This window comes from Entelurus aequoreus, linkage group LG09 (genome assembly GCF_033978785.1).
Source record: "Entelurus aequoreus isolate RoL-2023_Sb linkage group LG09, RoL_Eaeq_v1.1, whole genome shotgun sequence".
In the NCBI taxonomy this organism is placed as follows: domain Eukaryota; kingdom Metazoa; phylum Chordata; class Actinopteri; order Syngnathiformes; family Syngnathidae; genus Entelurus; species Entelurus aequoreus.
In genome coordinates, this window is record NC_084739.1 from 10235268 (window position 1) to 10256033 (window position 20766).

Sequence of the window (20766 nt, forward strand, 5' to 3'; positions counted from 1 at the left end):
GAAGATGACTTATCAGTAAGAAATGGTGCAGGAACGGGTGGGACATTGCAGGTTTGCTCTAGGGTGTCTGTCTTCCTAATGGATAGATGAGTAAGATAGCTGGGTAGAGAATGCAGACAACAATAAAATAAGATGTAGTTAATTGTTTTCCCTTATTTATCGGTGCTGACACAGCTACGCTGTCAATAAATATATGTGTGCCATGAAGGATACACTGAACTGCTTTAATAAAGCTTCCCTGGGTAAATTATCATCAATGTGGTGTTTGTTTTTCACAATTTCTATGTGGGGGGTATTGTAACAGTGCCATCTAGTGCACACTGCTATAATTGCAAGTGATTCCATGTCCGGGATATAGTTTCTTTGATTGACATTAGGGCTGGGAATCTTTGGGTGTCCCACGATTCGATTCAAAATCGATTCTTGGGGTCACGATTCGATTCAGAATCGATTTTTTTTTTTTTCAATTCAACCCGATTCTCGATTCAAAAACGACTTTTTTTTAATTATTTTTTTATTTTTATGAAAACAATACCATAATAATGCAATACAATTTCAAAACAAAACCCGACCCAGCAACATTCAGAATAGCAATAAACAGAGCAATTGAGGAGACACAAACATGACACGGAACAATCTAAAAGTAGTGAGACAAAAATGAATATTATCAACAACAGCATCAATATTAGTAACAATTTCAACATAGCAGTGATTAAAAATCCCTCATTGATATTATCATTACAAACATTAATAAAAAATAAAAAAATGAACAATAGTGTCACAGTGGCTTACACTTGCATCACATCTCATAAACTAAATGTCTAAAGATAATGTCAATGAGGGATTTTTAATCACTGCTATGTTTAAATTGTAACGAATATTGATACTGTTGTTGATAATATTCATTTTTGTTTCACTACTTTTGGTTTGTTCTGTGTCGTGTTTGTGTCTCCTCTCAATTGTTCTGTTTATTGCAGTTCTGAGTGTTGCTGGGTCGGGTTTGGTTTTGGAATTGGATTGCATTGTTATGGTATTGCTGTGTATTGTTTGGTTGGATTGATTAATTAAAAAAAAAAAAAATACAAAAAAATAAATCGATTTTTTTTAAAATGAGAATCGATTCTGAATCGCACAACGTGAGAATCGCGATTCGAATTCGAATCAATTTTTTCCCACACCCCTAATTGACATACCTACATTTTTTTTGTTAAATAGTTCAGTTTCAGTTTATTTGGAACATGCATAGGATACAATGTAATGCATCACACAATTCCAGTTGTTTAATTACAACACGTCCAAAAAGGAGTAGGAAGAAGCAGATCTTATTTAATCTCTAACAGAACAGTGAACAAATAAATAATATACCATAGTAAGCATACAAATATTACATATATTAATAATCTTTGGGTTCAAAAGGGTTCAAGATGTTCATCATAATACTAGTTCTGTGTACTTTGTGAACACTTGTAGTTTGGACAGTCTCTTAAACTGAATCATATTGGTGCTTTGTTTGATTTCTTTGGTTAATCCATTCCATAATTTAATTCCACATACTGATATGCTAAAGGTTTTAATAGTTGTACGAGCATACAAATGTTTTAAATGAGATTTTCCTCTAAGGTTATATTTCTCCTCTTTTGTTGAGAAGAATTGTTGTACATTCTTGGGTAGCAGGTTATAGTTTGCTTTGTACATCATTTTAGCTGTTTGCAAATGCACCAAATCGTTGAATTTCAATAATTGTGATTCAATAAATGAAGGGTTTGGATGTTCTCTATATCCAACATTATGTATTATTCTAATTGATCTTTTTTGTAACACCGTTAGTGAATGAAGTGCACATTTGTAGTTGTTTCCCCATATTTCTGCACAATAACTCAGATATGGTAACACTAGCGAGCAGTAAAAAGTATGAAGTGATTTTTGGTCTAGAACATGTTTTGCTTGATTCATTATTGATGTGTTTCTTCCTACTTTATGTTGTAAATTTTATACATGAGATTTCCAATTCATCTATTATTACATCCAAAAATATGTTTTCTTTTACCCTTTCAATATTTACTCCGTCTATCTGTATTTGTTTGACTTTCTCTTCTACTGTTACCAAATAGCATTATTTTAGTTGTACTGAGATTCAAATAGTCTGTTTTCTTTCAAACCATCTTTTTAATTTGTTCATTTCTTCTGTTATTATTTGCATTATTTTCTGTGTGTTCTCTCCTGAACAAAATGCTGTTGTATAATCTGCAAATAATACTAACTTTAAGTCCTTTGTAACTTTTCAAATGTCGTTTACCTGTACATGGAGATTGAACAATGTTGGTCCGAGTATTGATCCCTGAGGTATCCCACAAGATATTTTTTATTATATATATACGTGTACGTATTGCTTCCAGTTGGTTAAGTAGCTTCTTACCCAGTTCAATACCAACCCTCTGATGCCATACCGTTCTAATTTGATTATTAGGATATTGTGATTAATTGTGTCAAAGGCTTTTGTTAAATCCATGCAGCAGCACATTGTTTACTATATATTGCATTTGTGATCTCTTACGTTATTTCGATGAATGCCATTGATGTTGAGATGTTGGCTCTGTATCCGTATTGGTTGTCTGGGAGTGTTTTGTTTTTATTTATGAATTTGTCTAATCTGTTATTGAACAGTTTTTCAATGATTTTAGAAAATTGTGGAAGTAGAGAAACAGGTCTGTAGTTTGTAAACCGGTCTTATAAATCGGTACGATTTTTGCTATTTTCATATTGTCTGGAAATTTGACTGTTTGAAATGATAAGTTGCTGATATATGTTAAAGGTTCTGAAATCTCTTCAAAAACCTTTTTTATTGTTTTCATATCAATATCGTTGCAATCAGTTGAGGTCTTGAATTGACCTATTTTCACAAAATTGATTATTTCCTCTTTCGTCACTCTTTCTAGGAACAAAAAGTTTGGGTTTCAATCTAGTGTGCCGTGGAAGATGATCTCATTTCACCTATTTGGGTTAAAAATATTTCTTGCAAACCAGTAATTATAGTCTGCAAATGATGTGTTGTTGTTGAGTGTCGTTGCTGTTTAGAGCGCGGCAGAGTAACCGTGTAATACTCTTCCATATCAGTAGGTGGCAGCCGGTAGCTAATTGCTCTGTAGATGTCGGAAACAGCGGGAGGCAGTGTGCAGGTAAAAAGGTATCTAATGCTTGAACCAAAAATAAACAAAAGGTGAGTGCCCCTAAGAAAAGGCATTGAAACTTAGGGAAGGCTATGCAGAACGAAACTAAAACTGAACTGGCTACAAAGTAAACAAAAACAGAATGCTGGACGACAGCAAAGACTTACTGTGGAGCAAAGACCGTCCGCAAAGTACATCCGAACATGACATGACAATCAACGATGTCCCCACAAAGAAGGATAAAAACAACTGAAATATTCTTGATTGCTAAAACTAAGTAGATGCGGGGAATATCGCTCAAAGGAAGACATGAAACTGCTACAGGAAAATACCAAAAAAAGAGAAAAAGTCATCAAAACCGGAGCGCAAGACAATAACTAAAACACTACACACAGGAAAACAGCAAAAAACTCAAGATAAGTCACGGTGCAATGTGACAGGTGGTGACAATACACCTACTTTGAGACAAGAGCTATATTGATTGACCAATTGCGACAACGACTTTTTACTGTCAACTGAGTTTTGTTTTTTAATGATTTCTGCTGGTGGTGTGCCTCCGCATTTTTTCAACGCAAAAAATGTGTCTTGGCTCAAAAAAGATTGAAAAACACTGATCTATGGTGTCATTCAAGTCCTCAACTGACTCAGGATCTGGAATCCTTTCCATCCATCCATCCATTTTGCTACCGCTTGTCCCTTTCGGGGTCGCGGGGGAATCTTTTCCTCCGTAAATAATCAAACCAAAAGATTTGATTATTTTTGCAGTGCAGCTCTTAAAACACTGCAAGCCAAATATAACTTTCATAATTTGCAAATGCCATTTCAAATTAAATAAAATTAACTTCCTGGTTTCGCCCCAATTAAATGATTATATAACCTATTTGTATGGGCTTGCCTCGTTGTGATGTTAAGTTCCTGTTATAATAGTCATAAAAATGTCATAAAAATAGGTTACAATACAATTTATTTTTGTATTATTTCAGAATATACGTACTCGCAGTTCGTGCTACTAGTGCCAAACATTTTTTTATTTTATAAACCTTTATTTATAAACTGCAACATTTACAAACAATCGAGAAATAATAATAATCAAAATACCGGTAAGTACAAAAACAGTACAAATCTGGTGCCGAACATTTAAATTTTTTTATTTTTTATTTTTTAAATTGTATTTATTTATTTTTTATTTTATAAACCTTTATTTATAAATTTCAACATTTACAAAGAATTGAGAAATAATAATAATAATCAAAATAAGTACAAAAACAGTACAAATCTGGTGCCGAACATTTAAAAAAAAGGTTTTTTAAAAATGTAATTTTATTTATTTATTTTTTATTTTATAAACCTTTATTTATAAATTTCAACGTTTACAAAGAATTGAGAAATAATAATAATAATCGAAATAAGTACAAAAACAGTACAAAACAGTGCCAAGGGGTGCTGTGCCGAACATTGGCCTGTTTAGCTTCGCCGCCAATGACGTAGGCGTGACTGCGTGATGACGTACTTCCGGTTCGACGTCAAGCTCGCACACTGCGTGACAGTTTTAGGGCACGAGCCGGACCAAAAAACAAACAAACCAAAACGTCGGACGCCGGGTTCATAAAGTCGTCAAAACAAGGTAGTTATTTATTACATTTCACTACTTATGACGTTAATTTCTTTTTTTCTGGCTGGGTTTAGACGACGCGAACTTTAGCGCTTTCGCGAACTTTCAGGACCATGAGTGCATTATTATTGTTGTTTACTCTTAGGGCGACGTATGCTGTTGTGTGAGATAATTACTGTAATGGCGAATTAACAACGATAGAATGTGAGTTATTATGTTTTGCCAAGCTTGTTGTTGGTGTATATTTTCAATTAGTACGAAAAAAACCCAAGCAAGATTAAAGCCGTCCACCATGACAAGAATTATGTATGTAAGTCTTTTAATGCTAACATGGAATTTGATAGAATTAGAATTTAACCTTAACTAATCAACAAGTGGGCCATTTTTTCTAGAACTTTTCCCTTAGAGAGACCTCAAAAGCACCGCATATGCACATCTAGTTACACGTAGAGTGACAGCTGTGTGTGTGTGTGTGTGTGCACTTGTCTCACCATCCTTGTGTGGACATACACCCGACAAACCACCCTTTCTGTGAGGACCTTTTGACTTGTGAGGACATTTGCCTGGTCCTCACAACTACAGAAGTAAAATATTTTTTTTTACTTTGTGTGTTTTGCATTCTAAAGTGAGGTTGCAACTCTCTACTCCCATCTGGTGCTAGATATATTTTTTTCTATCATTCTAGCTATAGTGGAAAGAGGGGCCCTCACAACCTACTAACACAAAGTAGGCAAGACATGTATCTGTGTGTGTGTTCTTGTATTTCTACCCTTCTTGAGACATCAAACAAGGAAAAGTACCTTCTAAGTTAGGACATAAATCATGGTCCCAATACGGAAAACCATTGCATCTAATAGAGAATGTCTCATTTGCACCCCTGGTGGTGAAATCCATCAAAATTAGGGTGGTCCCAAAAAGAAGGGATTTTTCAAATTGACTGTGTGTCGGTGTTAAAAGTGCTCCCCCTCTGGCCAACATTTGTAATAAGTGTGTGTAAGAAATTGAAATGGCCCCCTTAGGCCAATTAAATAAAATAAAAACATGTATATAGAGACATACTGTAGAAACTTGAAGTAAATAATGAAGATTAAAAATCAATTACAAACAAAAAATAAAAAATTAACTAAAAGCTTCACAATGCCTCGACTTTTTTCTTATAAAATTGTTAACTATTTCTCATATCCTTTCTGTTTTTGTAATATTGCAATATTTTCTCGTAAGATTATTACTTTTTTAATGTAAAATTATTACTTTTTAATGCAAAATGGTGACATTTGTCATATAAAATTCTGACTTTTATTACAATATTGCCATTTTTTTTGTTGTTCTTGTAAAATAGTGAGATTTTTTCTTTCTTTCTTTCATAGTTCCTTTTTATTGATTTTCACATTCACATTAACAACACATTCCAAACCCTCTTCACCCCCTACCCCTGCTGTCACTCAAAACAATAAAAAAACAAGAGTACAAAAGTACCCAGAGTAACAAAAATAAATACAAAATAAATGTTCAATACAAGGCACTTGAGACAAAGTCATTGAAAGCTGAAACACACTGTAGAAGCAGCATGACAAGGCTTGAGACGAAAATAGTGAGGTTTTTTGAGTAAAATTATGACTTTTGTCATAATTTGTGCAGAGTAAAATTCCGATTATTATTAGAACATTGCCAACATTTTTTAAAGTTTTCTTATAAAATTGTGACTTTTGTACAGTAAATTTACGACTCTTTTCATACAATTGCCAAAATGTTATGCTTTTTCTTGTAAAATTGCGACTGTTAGAGTAAAATTCCAACTTTTATCATAATATTGCACACATGTTCAGTTTTTCTTGTAAAAGTTTGACTTGTACTGAGTAAAAAGACGACTTTTATTATAATACTGCCAAAATTCTACGTTTTTCTTGTGAAATTCCAACTCATGTTTCACAACAAGCTTTTTTATATTTGCATAGTATGTATATATTATTAATGTTGTAAATACACTTCTTTATATACCTAGAAAGGGTGGTCCTAAAGAGCTAGGCATTATTTGGAGGTCTTAAGAAGGTGAGAAATACAAGAAATGGCGACATTTGTCATATAAATTTCTGACTTTTATCACAATATTGCCATTTTTTTGTTGTTCTTGTAAAATAGTGAGATTTTTTGAGTAAAATTATGACTTTTGTCATAATTTTTACAGACTAAAATTCCGATTATTATTATAACATTGCCAACATTTTTTAAAGTTTTCTTATACAATTGTGACTTTTGTACAGTAAAATTACGACTCTTTTCATACAATTGCCAAAATGTTATGCTTTTTCTTGTAAAATTGCAACTGTTTGAGTAAAATTCCAACATTTATCATACTATTGCACACATGTTCAATTTTTCTTGTAAAAGTTTGACTTGCACTGAGTAAAATGCCGACTTTTATTATATTACTGCCAAAATTCTAAGTTTTTCTTGTGAAATTGTGACCTTTTTCTTGTGAAATTCCAACTCATTTTTCACAACAAGCTGCTTTATATTTGCATGGTATGTATATATTATTAATGTTGTAAATACAAGTCTATATATCTAGAAAGGGTGGTCCTAAAAGGGAAGGCATTTTTCAGAGGTCTTTAGAAAGGTACAAATACAAGAATGTGTGTGTGTGTGTGTGTTTGTGTGTGTGTGTATGTGTGTGTGTGTGTGTGTGTCAGTGCTAAGATCAAGTGTCCTTGCCACTGCTTGTCATAATAAAAATAGTCAGAGGAAAGATCAGTGTAAGACAGCAAACTGAATGCATAAATATATGGTCGTTGCTCACTTGGCCCTACTTTTCCATTCATGCTTTTCAAGCTGGTGTGATTATTAGAGCTTACAAATACCAGCAGAATTACCTATAAGGCAGGAGTAAAGTGGCCCACTTTGTACAAGACAGTTTGCAGTCGTGATACTCATGTTTATGTCGTTAAGTTTGCTTTTATCTGCATTTCAGGCACACAATGTCTTTTATATTTGACTGGATCTGCAGAGGCTTCAGCAGCGTCTTGTCACTTTTAGGTAATGTACAAGATATGACCGTCATTATTGTTGTTTTTGTTCATTTATCAGTTCCAGTGTCAAACTGTCACCACCACAACCTTTAGTAACTGTACATGCATTATTCATAGCTGTCAGAGAACTGTAAAAATAAAGTTAACCCTGTGTTAGTGCTAAAAGGTCTATTTACCATTAACTGAGGAGACAAGTCTTGAACAGTAGTCACTTTGGCCATCTTGGACACATCAATCAATGTTTTTTTATATAGCTCTAAATCACAAGTGTCTCAAAGGGCTGCACAAGCCACAACGACGTCCTCGGTACAGAGTCCACATAAGGGCAAGGAAAACTCACCCTAGTGGGACGTCGGTGTGAATGACTATGAGAAACCTTGAAGAGGACCGCACATGTGGGTACCCCCCCCCCCTCTAGGGGAGACCGAAAGCAATGGATGTCGAGTGGGTCTGACATAATATTGTGAAAGTCCAGTCCATAGTGGATCTAACATAGTGAAAGTCCAGTCCATAGTGGATCTAACACAGTAGTGAGAGTCCAGTCCATAGTGGATCTAACATAATAGTGAAAGTCCAGTCCATAGTGGATCTAACACAGTAGTGAGAGTCCAGTCCATAGTGGACCTAACATAATAGAGTCAGAGTCCAGTCCATAGTGGATCTAACATAATAGTGAGAGTCCAGTCCATAGTGGATCTAACATAATAGAGTGAGAGTCCAGTCCATAGTGGATCTAACATAATAGTGAAAGTCCAGTCCATAGTGGATCTAACATAATAGTGAGAGTCCAGTCCATAGTGGGGCCAGCAGGAAACCATCCCGAGCGGAGACGGGTCAGCAGCGCAGAGATGTCCCCAACCGATGCACAGGCGAGCGGTCCACCCCGAGTCCCGACTCTGGACAGCCAACACTTCATCCATGGCCACCGGACCTGTGTCCCGTCCCCCCCCTCCACAAGCGAGAGGGGGGCTGAAGAGAAAAGAAAAAAAACCCTGCAGATCAACTGGTCTAAAAAGGGGGTCTATTTAAAGGCTAGAGTATACAAATGAGTTTTAAGATGGGACTTAAATGCTTCTACTTCTTCACATGATCGTGTACCACTTTCTTCTGTTGCTACACTACCACAATTTACTGTGGAATACGCTGGCACTTCATGTTTGTGTAAAAGGATGTTCCTCTATAGCAGGCCTGGGCAATTATTTTGCCTCGGTTGGCCAACTTCAGAGGAAAAAATGTGCCAGGAGGCCAGCTTATCTATTTTTAGGAACACTAATACAAAACCTCACAATAATGTCTGATTGAATGCTAAAAACGTTATGACAAACCGCCTTAGAAGACGGAATGGAATTTTAAAAGGTTTTTTTTACTGAATGAGACACCCAGAATGTACATGAATAGGGATGATGTTTGATAAAAAATTATCGAGTTCGAGCCTATTATCGAATCCTCTTATCGAACCGATTCCTTATCGATTCCCTTATCGAGTCCAGATAGGTTGTTGTATATGGAAAAAAAACACACAATATTTGGTTTAACAAACTCACTTTTATTATATAAGAAAAAAATAAAATCTAATAAATAAATAAATATTGACTGTTACCCCCCCTAAAAAAATAAAATAAAATAAATAAATATTGACTGTTGTTACCCAAAGTATATTAAGTGGGATTTTTCCGAAAAACAAATATATACAGTAACACAAAAACAACCTGTCTCTGAGATCACTATAGGTGTATAAATAATAATATAGTGTTAAATAAAATCAGTCCCTTGGGCACAAAACTTAAAATAATACAGCTCTCCAAAAAGTGCACTTCTGCTGCTATTTGACATGACTGTTTGTTATGATGCTTTGACATTTTTGCACTTTATTTCTTTATTGAAAGAACATCCTATGAAGAGAAAAGTTGTTTGTAAATGTGGTTACAATGCTAAAAAATGAAAAGTTAAAGCTAAAAAAAGAAATATACTTTATTGAGTTAACATTATTTCTTTATAGGGGGAAAGATGTGATGTTATGAGCTAGGCTAGGGAATATAACAACTACACCACCAGCATGCAACGGGAGTGACGAGCATGTGCCGTAGCCCCGAAAAGTGTTGTTGCATGTCGCCACCCAGCAGCTAAGAATGAGTTTATGAGTACGCCGTGAAAGTAAACATCAAGAACTCAGCCAACACGCCTCGTCTGCATTATTTATAATTAGACAGACAACACATATACAGTGCAATTTTGTTTTGTTTACAAGGAAAGAAAAACAAAAGTTAAAAAAGGGAGATATATGTTGTATATATATGTATGTGCTGCGGCTGCTTTAAGAACGTTGCGACAGCTGCCGTAAAGGAGGTGCATTGCTAGCCTGGTTGCTATGTTTCCGGTTGGTCGTAAAAGTGTTGGTCATGTGTTTGTACCCTGCTCAAATCTCTCAGTAAAGTTATTCATTGGATTATACCTTTTTGTTTTGAACTTTATTACACCTTGGAGCGCTTTTTCCGGTCCATTGTTTTTCCTGCTTTCCCTATCTGCGCCTAATGACTGAGCTACGTGACGTCATTTCTTGTGATGTCACACGGGGCATTTCTGGTTGGGACGGGATTCGTTCCGAGGGATTCGCATAAAGACCCAACTCTTTTTCTTTACTATAGCGGTCTCGATAACGGCAGTGTTTCCCACACATTCATTTATTTGTGGCGGCCCGCCACGAAAGAATTACGTCCGCCACAAATAAAAAATAATTTTTTAAAATTTTTTTTAAAAATGTATTTATTTATTTATTTTTATTTTTTTGTTGTTGTCCTTTCCAGCTTCTCAGGCAAATCATATAATTGATGTAGATGCCCATATAGGCTGTTCAGATTTACTTTACAAAAGAGAAGTTTAGGATACTTCTTTTGTTGCCTTATTTGTATTTGACCACTACTGTTTTCTGTTTATTTGTTACTGACTGTGGCAGGACACCTCTGCCTCTGTTTCACTTTATGTTGCTGGTAAATAATATGGTTGTAGTAGTAGGCTAAAGTTAAATTATTTAGTATGCACTAATTAAAGGGGCAGAGCTTTAAGAGACATTTGAGCTTTTATATTTTATAAGATATATTTTTGTAAGAACCACAATTAATAAATATATTTCAGTGAATAACTTATTGTTCAAATCTGTATATAAATATGTACATAAAGTGTTGTAATTATATTGTAAAATGGATGGATGGATGGATGGATGGACGTTTAAAACAAAACTGTTATTATTAATTAGTAAGTATACATTTTTTTAGCCTTTTTAGAGAAAATCATATCATTGTAGTAAATTATGCAAATTACGCGATTATGTCATGGTGACCACGCTCATAGCCACGCCCCCACCGCCACAGGTATCTTGGCAGTTTATGGGAAACACTGAACGGGTACCGGTTCTCAAAAAGGGATTTGAGTCCGAAGACTCGGTTCTTTTCTTATCGAACAACCGGGAAAAACGGTTTCGAGTATCATCCCTGTACATGAATATAAAGAATGTGGGATTTACAATATTAACTACGAACGATAAAACACTGAATATTGACAACGTATGAACGTCACACCCCCTCTCGATCGTCATATTTTACAATCTAGCGAAACGCAACAAAAATGTGACAAACGGCGAAATATGAACGCAAAAGGTAAAAAAAAAGAAACACATACAATCTGATATATCACTAAGCTTTAGAACTTTGTTGTAAAAATCCCCTTCCACGTCTGTCCCTGACACCCGCATTTCAGGCTGGCCGCTCTGGAAACACTCTGTGGAAACGCTCCCCACCCACACTGTTTGGTGCCTCGTCTGAGCTGCTGTGACTTATATTAGCATAGTAACTAATTAGATTACCATAGTAACTAGTATATCATGCAAAAGCACAGATTCCAACCATTTAAATACTTTGTATGGTTCAAGATTTACGGTAATTTGAAAACATCACTGCACATCATAATGGCAGCTACAGTTTCCATCTTAAAGATGTAAAAAACTATTTGGGAATGTCCGGCGGGCCAGATTGAAAAGCTTAACGGCCCCGGACCTTAATCTTCCCAGGTCTGCTCTATAGGTATAGTGGAACATAATAGTTCCTGTATCCTACGTCGATACCTTATGAAACACAAGGAGCGATACTGTGTCCCTCGATGTCTTAATGTATGTGTCACTTTAACCCTTTGTGCACCCCCAGGGTCCAAAACAGGCATTAAATGTGTTCTTTATGTGATATAATAGTTCAGTTTGAAGGTTAGCGATCCAAAATTGAGTTTTTTCTTTTTTATATATAAAATTGCAGTGTGTTTTTGATTCAAACGTTGTAGAATAGGATATAGTATAAGGATCAGTATAAGTATACACACTTTCTCTTAAAATGGGAAACTGCACTTTTTTGGGAATTTTTGTCTATCGTTCACAATCATTATAAAAGACATGACGACGGATGTATTTTTTAATGCATTCTAACTCGTAAATAAAAGTAAATAAAAGTCTGCTTATAGCGGATATTCCGCCCATAAAATCCAATAAATAACCATTCAAAAAGCGCCAACAACACTCCATTTACATTTTGTGACTTGAATGTTAACCAAGTTTTAGTGATATTGTTATTATAAGCGCTAATGCAGACAAAATATTTATAGCGGCGACGTGATCAATGTTGACATGATCGACTGATGAGCTGCTTCCTCGATTCCTTGCTCGTCCAACTTTATTGTAGGTCATAAATCATGCCTCTCACCTGGCTAGTAGGACGAAGATGTATTCTGACAAGTTGGAACACTTTGACAGCCATTTTAGACCCAAAATGGCGAGAAAGACGCAAAAAAATGTAATTAAGAAATCATGATTAATATTGTCAAATGCTTTAGTTAGATCCATAAACACTGCTGCCATATAGTTATATAAATATATAACTTGGACAATTATATAGAACATGGCAGATATTACAAAAGATGTGTGTGAACTAAAACAACACCAACCAAGCCCTGCCTGCTTTCGCTTTCATTCTAGCTCAGCAGGCATTAAAAATAAATGTTTTTTGTCTACTGTATCAAAATCAATTTTGTCATGAATTGTTGACCTATTCAAGGCTGTAATTACCCAACCTCAAATATTCTCTGCACTTTTTAAATTTTTTTTAATAAATATTTCAAATGTTTTATTTCCCAACATAAAAACTGTTATTTTTGACAAAAATCCCTAAAAATGGAAAACAAGCATTGAAAAAAATAAACACTGAGTATCAGTGTCAGTAGACCTGACAGTGTTAAAAGATTTCAAGCATTGAAAGTACAAACCCCGTTTCCATATGAGTTGGGAAATTGTGTTAGATGTAAATATAAACGGAATACAATGATTTGCAAATCCTTTTCAACCCATATTCAATTGAATGCACTACAAAGACAAGATATTTGATGTTCAAACTCATAAACTTTTTCTTTTTTTTTTGCGAATAATAATTAACTTAGAATTTCATGGCTGCAACATGTGCCAAAGTAGTTGGGAAAGGGCATGATCACCACTGTGTTACATGGCCTTTTCTTTTAACAACACTCAATAAACGATTGGGAACTGAGGAAACTAATTGTTGAAGCTTTGAAAGTGGAATTCTTTCCCATTCTTGTTTTATGTATAGCTTCAGTCGTTCAACAGTCCGGGGTCTCCGCTGTCGTATTTTACGCTTCATAATGCGCCACACATTTTCGATGGGAGACACGTCTAGACTGCAGGCAGGCCAGGAAAGTACCCGCACTCTTTTTTTACGAAGCCACGCTGTTGTAACACGTGGCTTGGCATTGTCTTGCTGAAATAAGCAGGGGCGTCCATGAAAAAGACGGCGCTTAGGTGGCAGCATATGTTGTTCCAAAACCTGTACGTACCTTTCAGCATTAATGGTGCCTTCACAGATGTGTAAGTTACCCATGCCTTGGGCACTAATGCACCCCCATACCATCACAGATGCTGGCTTTTGAACTTTGCGTCGATATTAGTCTGGATGCATCGCTTCCCCTTTTGTCCGGATGACACGATGGCGAATATTTCCAAAAACAATTTGAAATGTGGACTCGTCAGACCACAGAACACTTTTCCACTTTGTATCAGTCCATCTTAGATGAGCTCATGCCCAGCGAAGCCGACAGCGTTTCTGGGTGTTGTTGATAAACGGTTTTCGCCTTGCATAGGAGAGTTTTAACTTGCCCTTACAGATGTAGCGACCAACTGTAGTTACTGACAGTGGGTTTCTGAAGTGTTCCTGAGCCCATGTGGTGATATCCTTTACACACTGATGTCGCTTGTTGATGCAGTGCAGCCTGAGGGATCGAAGGTCACAGGCTTAGCTGCTTACGTGCAGTGATTTCTCCAGATTCTCTGAACCCTTTGATGATATTATGGACCGTAGATGGTGAAATCCCTAAATTCCTTGCAATAGCTGGTTGAGAAATGTTGTTCTTAAACTGTTCGACAATTTGCTCACGCATTTGTTGACAAAGTGGTGACCCTCGCCCCATCCTTGTTTGTGAATGACTGAGCATTTCATGGAATCTACTTTTATACCCAATCATGGCACCCACCTGTTCCCAATTTGCCTGTTCACATGTGGGGTGTTCCAAATAAGTGTTTGATGAGCATTCCTCAACTTTATCAGTATTTATTGCCACCTTTCCCAACTTCTTTGTCACGTGTTACTGGCATCAAATTCTAAAGTTAATGATTATTTGCAACAAAAAAAAAAAGTTTATCACTTTGAACATCAAATATGTTGTCTTTGTAGCATATTCAACTGAATATTGGTTGAAAATGATTTGCAAATCATTGTATTCCGTTTATATTTACATCTAACACAATTTCCCAACTCATATTAAAACAGGGTTTGTAAAAAAAAACCATTTTTGTTAAATATTATTTTCAATTTTAGGTCAAATTTAGTGACTTTTTTTAATACAGTAGATGGCGCCATAATGAAACAGCGTCAATACAGCTTGTAGATGTGCCAAACACTCACTGAGGCATCACGACTGTTGTATTGGTTGGCTGAATTCCAGTCAATTAACCTATCTTGGTAAAAGGTGATTCTTACCTAAAATAAAACTAATGTGTGTGTTTTTAATTCACCCTTTTTGTCCGTAGGATTGTACAAGAAGACCGGCAAGCTGGTGTTCCTCGGACTAGACAATGCGGGCAAAACGACGCTCCTGCACATGCTCAGAGATGACAGGCTGGGACAGCACGTCCCCACGCTACATCCAAGTATGAAGCTGGTCATGCTAGCTCAGCAGTACAGTCACAGAAGTGCTGGTGATTAATCCTCCGTGCGTCCTAGCGTCGGAGGAGCTGACCATCGCTGGAATGACATTTACCACATTCGACCTTGGAGGACACACGCAAGGTAGCGATAAGTGCACTGGGAGCTTTGAACTTGACTTATTTTTTATTTTTTTTTACCCTTCCAGCTCGACGGCTCTGGAAAAATTACCTCCCAGCCATAAATGGTATCGTCTATCTGGTGGATTGTGCTGATCACGAGCGACTAGAAGAAGCTAAAGTAGAGCTGGATGTAAGTTTGTTGCAAAGCATTTTATTACATCTTTAAAAAGGGACAATAATGTTATAGTCATACTTTAGAGTAGTCAGTGTACAGCTTGTCCAAAATCTGTATGTACCTTTCCAGCATTATTGGCGCCTTCACAGATGTGTAAGTTACCCCCATACCATCACAGATGCTGACTTTTCAACGTTGTGCCTATAACAATCCGGATGGTTCTTTTCCTCTTTGCTCCGAAGGACACGACGTCCACAGTTTCCAATAACTATTTGAAATGTGGACTCGTCAGACCACAGAACACTTTTCCACTTTGCATGAGTCCATCTTAGATGAGCTTGGGCCCAGCGAAGCCGGCGGCGTTTCTGGGTGTTGTTAATAAATGGCTTTGCCTTTGCATAGTAGAGTTTTAACTTGCACTTACAGATGTGGCGACCAACTGTAGAGACTGACAGTAGTCTTCTGAAGTGTTCCTGAGCCAATGTGGTGATATCCTTTACACACCGATGTCGCTTTTTGATGCAGTACCGCCTGAGAGATCGAAGGTCCGTAATGTCATTGTTCACGTGCAGTGATTTCTTCAGATTCTCTGAACCTTTTGATGATACTACGGACCATAGATGGTGAAATCCCTAAATTCCTTGCAATAGCTCGTTGAGAAATGTTGTTCTTAAACTTTTGGACAATTTGCTCACGCATTTGTTCACAAACAGGGGACCCTCGCCCCATCCTTGTTTGTGAACGACTGAGCATTTCATGGAAGCTGCTTTTATACACAATCATGGCACCCACCTGTTCCCAATTAGCATGTTCACCTGTGGGATGTTCCAAATAAGTGTTTGATGAGCATTCCTCAACTTTCTCAGTCTTTTTTGCCACTTGTGCCAGAAACATGTTGCAGGCATCAAATTCCAAATGAGCTAATATTTGCAAAAAATAACAAGGTTTTCCAGTTTGAACGTTAAGTATCTTGTCTTTGCAGTTTATTCAATTGAATATAGGTTGAAAAGGATTTGCAAATCATTGTATTTTGTTTTTATTTACCATTTACACAACATGCCAACTTCACTAGTTTTGGGTTTTGTACTATCCCCTGAAAACGACAGCCACACAAACAGCCATATTAAAAATAATAATAGATTTTATTTGTAAAAAGCACTTTATTTTGAGTAAACAACCTCAATGTGCTACAGTGTATTAAAAAAATAAAAATAAAAAGATAATAAAAAAATAAATAAAAACAAAAACTAGAACAGCCAAATAGCTAGAATTGTCTAAATAGCTGGCAACACAAGTGAGTCCACCTCACAGTGAAGAAATGGAGTCCAAAGTGTGAGCACCATTGTTAGCGAGCACTGTTTTAATCCTTGTGAGCATGGAATCTGCCAGAGCTGCACAGGTTGTTACTGGAACCCTATAGACATCCTATTCTGGAATCATAAATACAAACTACAGACCTGTTTCCTTGCTTCCACAGTGTTCTAAAATCCTTGACAAAATATTTAAAGGGGAAATGCACCTTTTGGGGAACTTTTGCCTATCATTCACAAGAGACAAGAAAATATTTAATTACAAGTTAGAGTGCATAAAAAAAGAAAAACATTAATTTACAAGTTAGAGTGTATAAAAGCAAAAGTCAGCCAACAATGGACTCAATGGAAGTCGCTCTATTCCGCCGTAAAGCGCTCTAAAAAAAGTATCCAAAAAAGGTTTTATATACATACTGTAAGTATATAAGTATATATGTAATGTAGTAACAGGCATGTTACTACAATATTTACATATTTTGTGCATTTTAAGCATACAGTGGCCCATTAATTTCACAGATGCATCACAACATTCGCTATTTCCTTCAACAATACTGACTTCGTGAGAGACAACAAACATAGTTAAACAATCACTTACTGTACAATGTCTGCTCTCACTAGGATGACAACTGATGGGATGTTCGTATATTCGCTTTTAGATGAAGAATGAATCATAGTCTTTGCAAAGGGTTAAAAAAAAAAAGTACATTTAAACTCCGTACCGTTTTTTTTAAGGTGGTCTTTCATAACCTTTTTAGCATTCAATCAGACATTATTGTGAGGTTTTGTATTAGTGTTCCTAAAAATAGATATACCGGCCCCAGACTCATTTTTTTCCTCTAAATTTGGCCCCCAAGTCAAAATAATTGCCCAGGCCTGCTCTAGTGTCTAATCTTTACTGCTATACAAACTTTACACTGACTACGATCTATATTAATGCAAGTTTAATTTCCATAATATTGTCCCTTGAGAAAATATGTCATTACAATGGTCGCTGAAATGTGACTTTTGCCGTGTTTAGGCTCTTTTAACGGATGACACCATCTCAAACGTCCCGGTTCTCATCCTGGGGAATAAAATCGATCGTCCGGAGGCCGTCAGCGAGGACGCGCTCCGAGGGATGTTCGGTTTGCATGGACACACGACAGGAAAGGTGATGAGCACATAACGTCTAACAAAGATTTTAGCACAGACATATAATTGAAAACTGTTTATTGGGGGGAATATGTAATATGTTTGTACAATATGTGTCTAATTTTATACTGTTATGCGTTTTTCAGGGCAAAGTTTCCCTGAAAGAGCTGAATTTGAGGCCAATGGAGGTTTTTATGTGCAGCGTGCTGAAGAGGCAAGGATACGGAGAAGGCTTTCGCTGGCTGTCTCAATACATTGACTAACTCAAAGTATATTCACACTTCTTCTGATTTACAAAAACAAAACAAAACTACCTGCTCCACAGAGATATTTTATCGATATGCTTTAACGATTGTGCCAGTTAGGCATGCAATAAAAGGAAATACCGTATTTTTCGGAGTATAAGTCGCACCGGAGTATAAGTCGCACCTGTCGAAAATGCATAATAAAGAAGGAAAAAAACATATAAGTCGCATTGGAGTATAAGTCGCATTTTTGGGGGAAATTTATTTGATAAAACCCAACACCAAGAATAGACATTTGAAAGGCAATTTAAAATAAATAAAGAATAGTGAACAACAGGCTGAATAAGTGTACGTTATATGAGGCATAAATAACCAACTGAGAACGTGCCTGGTATGTTAACGTAACATATTATGGTAAGAGTCATTCAAATAACTATGACATATAAAACATGCTATACGTTTACCAAACAATCTGTCACTCCTAATCGCTAAATCCCATGAAATCTTATACGTCTAGTCTCTTACGTGAATGAGCTAAATAATATTATTTGATATTTTACGGTAATGTGTTAATAATTTCACACATAAGTCGCTCCTGAGTATAAGTCGCACCCCCGGCCAAACTATGAAAAAAACTGCGATTTATAGTCCGAAAAATACGGTAGTTTTATTTTGAAGTACCAGTGCTATTCAGATGAACTGTAGGGAATGATCTTCTTGCTGTGGTTTCTAGCTTTGGGTGCCATAAGGAACGTGTCATCGCGTCGAGTCAGTTTCTGACCTGGGCTTATTTTTAGCAGCTGGTGTTGACTTACACTGAAGGTCAGTTTGTGTAAAGTTTTGCGGATGGTCTTAGTCCTCTTTGAAGACATGCAATAGTGTATTTGAAACACACGCTTAACTGTGTACCAGCTAATATTTGTCAACATGAAATGGATGGAATTTTTTGGGGGGTATTTTAAAACAGGGTTTGCCACTGAAAGTGCTTTAAGTGTGAGATTCACTACTAAAGAACAGTGTTTAGCTGCATAACTGCAGTCTAGGATGACTGGATCGATTTGTGATATTTTCATGATGGGGATTTGTTATGAAAGACTGGAGTACTTTGTGATTAGTAGCTGCGCACAGCATGCAGTGATATTATGAGAGTACTTCCTCAGTGCTTCACATGGGTGACACAAAGTTACACATGCAACAGTATCTTTTTCTATATATTATTTTGTAAAAATGCTATATTTATAAGTTAGTTCTGAAGCAACCAAGCTGTTACAAAGGGTGATTGTCAGGTGAGATGTGAATAAAGACTTTCTACAATAATTGATTTTATCCTTTTATCTTAAATGATCTTAAAGTTGTAAAATGTGTGTATGTTATATTATAAAGCAAATGCAGTATATGTAAAGGTAATAAAACGGAAGTCCCGCCTTCTTACTTCCCATTGGCTCTTTTTTAACCAATCACAATAACCGTGAGCCAAAGAGGCGAAACCAGGAAGTTGTAGAGCAATATAAAAAAATAGTTTTTCTTTCATTAAACATTCATGTTAAAATGTTAATTAAAGGCCGGCTTTAACATGTAGGTAGTTGTATTATCGCTCGTGTCGATAGAGAAAGGTTAAATTTTAACGTGTAGTAGTTAACATTGCCCTGGCGCTGTCAACACACACACGGCCGAAGTTCACCAGCTGTGCTGCTTGCAACATGGAGGTGAAAGCGATTGAAATATGCTGCTGTGTTCTTATTTTGACGGAAGCTGTTCCACCAAGTACGTCTAAGCTTGAAAATATGTATTTTCTATACTGAATTAAAAATATATATTATGTTCTTTAATCGTCCAGTGTATCGCGCAATTTAACGGAAGTCCCGCCTTCTCACTTCCCATTGGCTCGTGAGCCAAAGAGGCGAAACCAGGAAGTTGTACAGCAATAACAAAAAAAACACGTTTTTCTTTCATTAAATATTCGTGTCGAAATGTTAATTACATGCCGAATTCAACATGTAGGTAGTTGTATTATCACTAGTGTCTACGGAGAAGGTTACATTTTAACTCTGCCCTGGCGTCAACACACACTCGGCCGAAGTTCACCAGCTGTGCTTTGATTGATTGATTGAAACTTTTATTAGTAGATTGCACAGTGAAGTACATATTCCGTACAATTGACCACTAAATGGTAAGAATACGTTTTTCAACTTGTTCAAGTCGGGGTCCACGTTAATCAATTCATGCTTGCAACATGGAGGTGAAAGCGATTGAAATATGCTGCTTTGTTCTTATATTGACGGAAGCTGTTCTACCAAGTACGTCTAAACTTGAAAATAGTTCTTGTCTATATCGAAATGTAAATAATATATAATGTTCTTCCATCGTCCAGTGTATGGCTCAAGTTTAACGGAAGTCCCGCCTTCGTGAGTCCTATTGGCTCTTTCTAGCCAATCACAATCACCGTTTGGTAGTTACCATGAATTGATTAACGTGGACCCCGACTTAAACAAGTTGAAAAACTTATTCGGGTGTTACCATTTAGTGGTCAATTGTACGGAATATGTACTGTACTGTGCAATCTACTAATAAAAGTTTCAATCAACCAAATCGCTCAAAGTTTAACGTAAATCCCGCCTTCGTGAGTCCTATTGGGTCTTTCTAGCCAATCATAAAACCCGGCAAGCGTCCCTCAAGCCAATGAGATTAAACCAGGAAGTTATCGCGCGATATAAAACGGAAACACTTGTTT

At 36.4% G+C, this 20766-nt stretch overlaps 3 protein-coding genes across 4 annotated transcripts in view; 2 read left to right on the plus strand and 1 right to left on the minus strand.

Annotated features, from left to right (window-relative positions):
- ppa1b (inorganic pyrophosphatase 1b) overlaps positions 1 to 251 on the plus strand; it is a 64625-nt gene extending 64374 nt beyond the window's left edge. For both annotated transcript variants that reach the window (XM_062058036.1, XM_062058037.1), the window contains one exon: positions 1 to 251. This exon is cut by the window's left edge. The gene's annotated coding sequence lies outside the window, so the exon portion shown is untranslated.
- The window catches only part of cuedc2 (CUE domain containing 2), a 466641-nt gene that overhangs the window by 94372 nt on the left and 351503 nt on the right, over positions 1 to 20766 (minus strand). The window lies entirely within an intron of this gene.
- On the plus strand, positions 4631 to 19458 carry sar1ab (secretion associated, Ras related GTPase 1Ab). The gene is made up of 7 exons (XM_062058039.1): positions 4631 to 4791; positions 7748 to 7812; positions 14938 to 15057; positions 15131 to 15196; positions 15261 to 15364; positions 17678 to 17809; positions 17937 to 19458. The coding sequence occupies exons 2-7, from the start codon at positions 7755 to 7757 to the stop codon at positions 18051 to 18053; spliced, it is 597 nt and encodes a 198-aa protein (XP_061914023.1). The 5' UTR covers positions 4631 to 4791; positions 7748 to 7754; the 3' UTR covers positions 18054 to 19458.

Coding starts and splice junctions, on each gene's coding strand:
- sar1ab (XM_062058039.1), top strand. CDS start 7,755: ATGTCTTTTATATTTGACTGGATCTGCAGAGGCTTCAGCAGCGTCTTG. Junction 15,365..17,677: donor AAGCTAAAGTAGAGCTGGAT/GTAAGTTTGTTG, acceptor TGCCGTGTTTAG/GCTCTTTTAACGGATGACAC. Junction 17,810..17,936: donor ATGGACACACGACAGGAAAG/GTGATGAGCACA, acceptor TGCGTTTTTCAG/GGCAAAGTTTCCCTGAAAGA.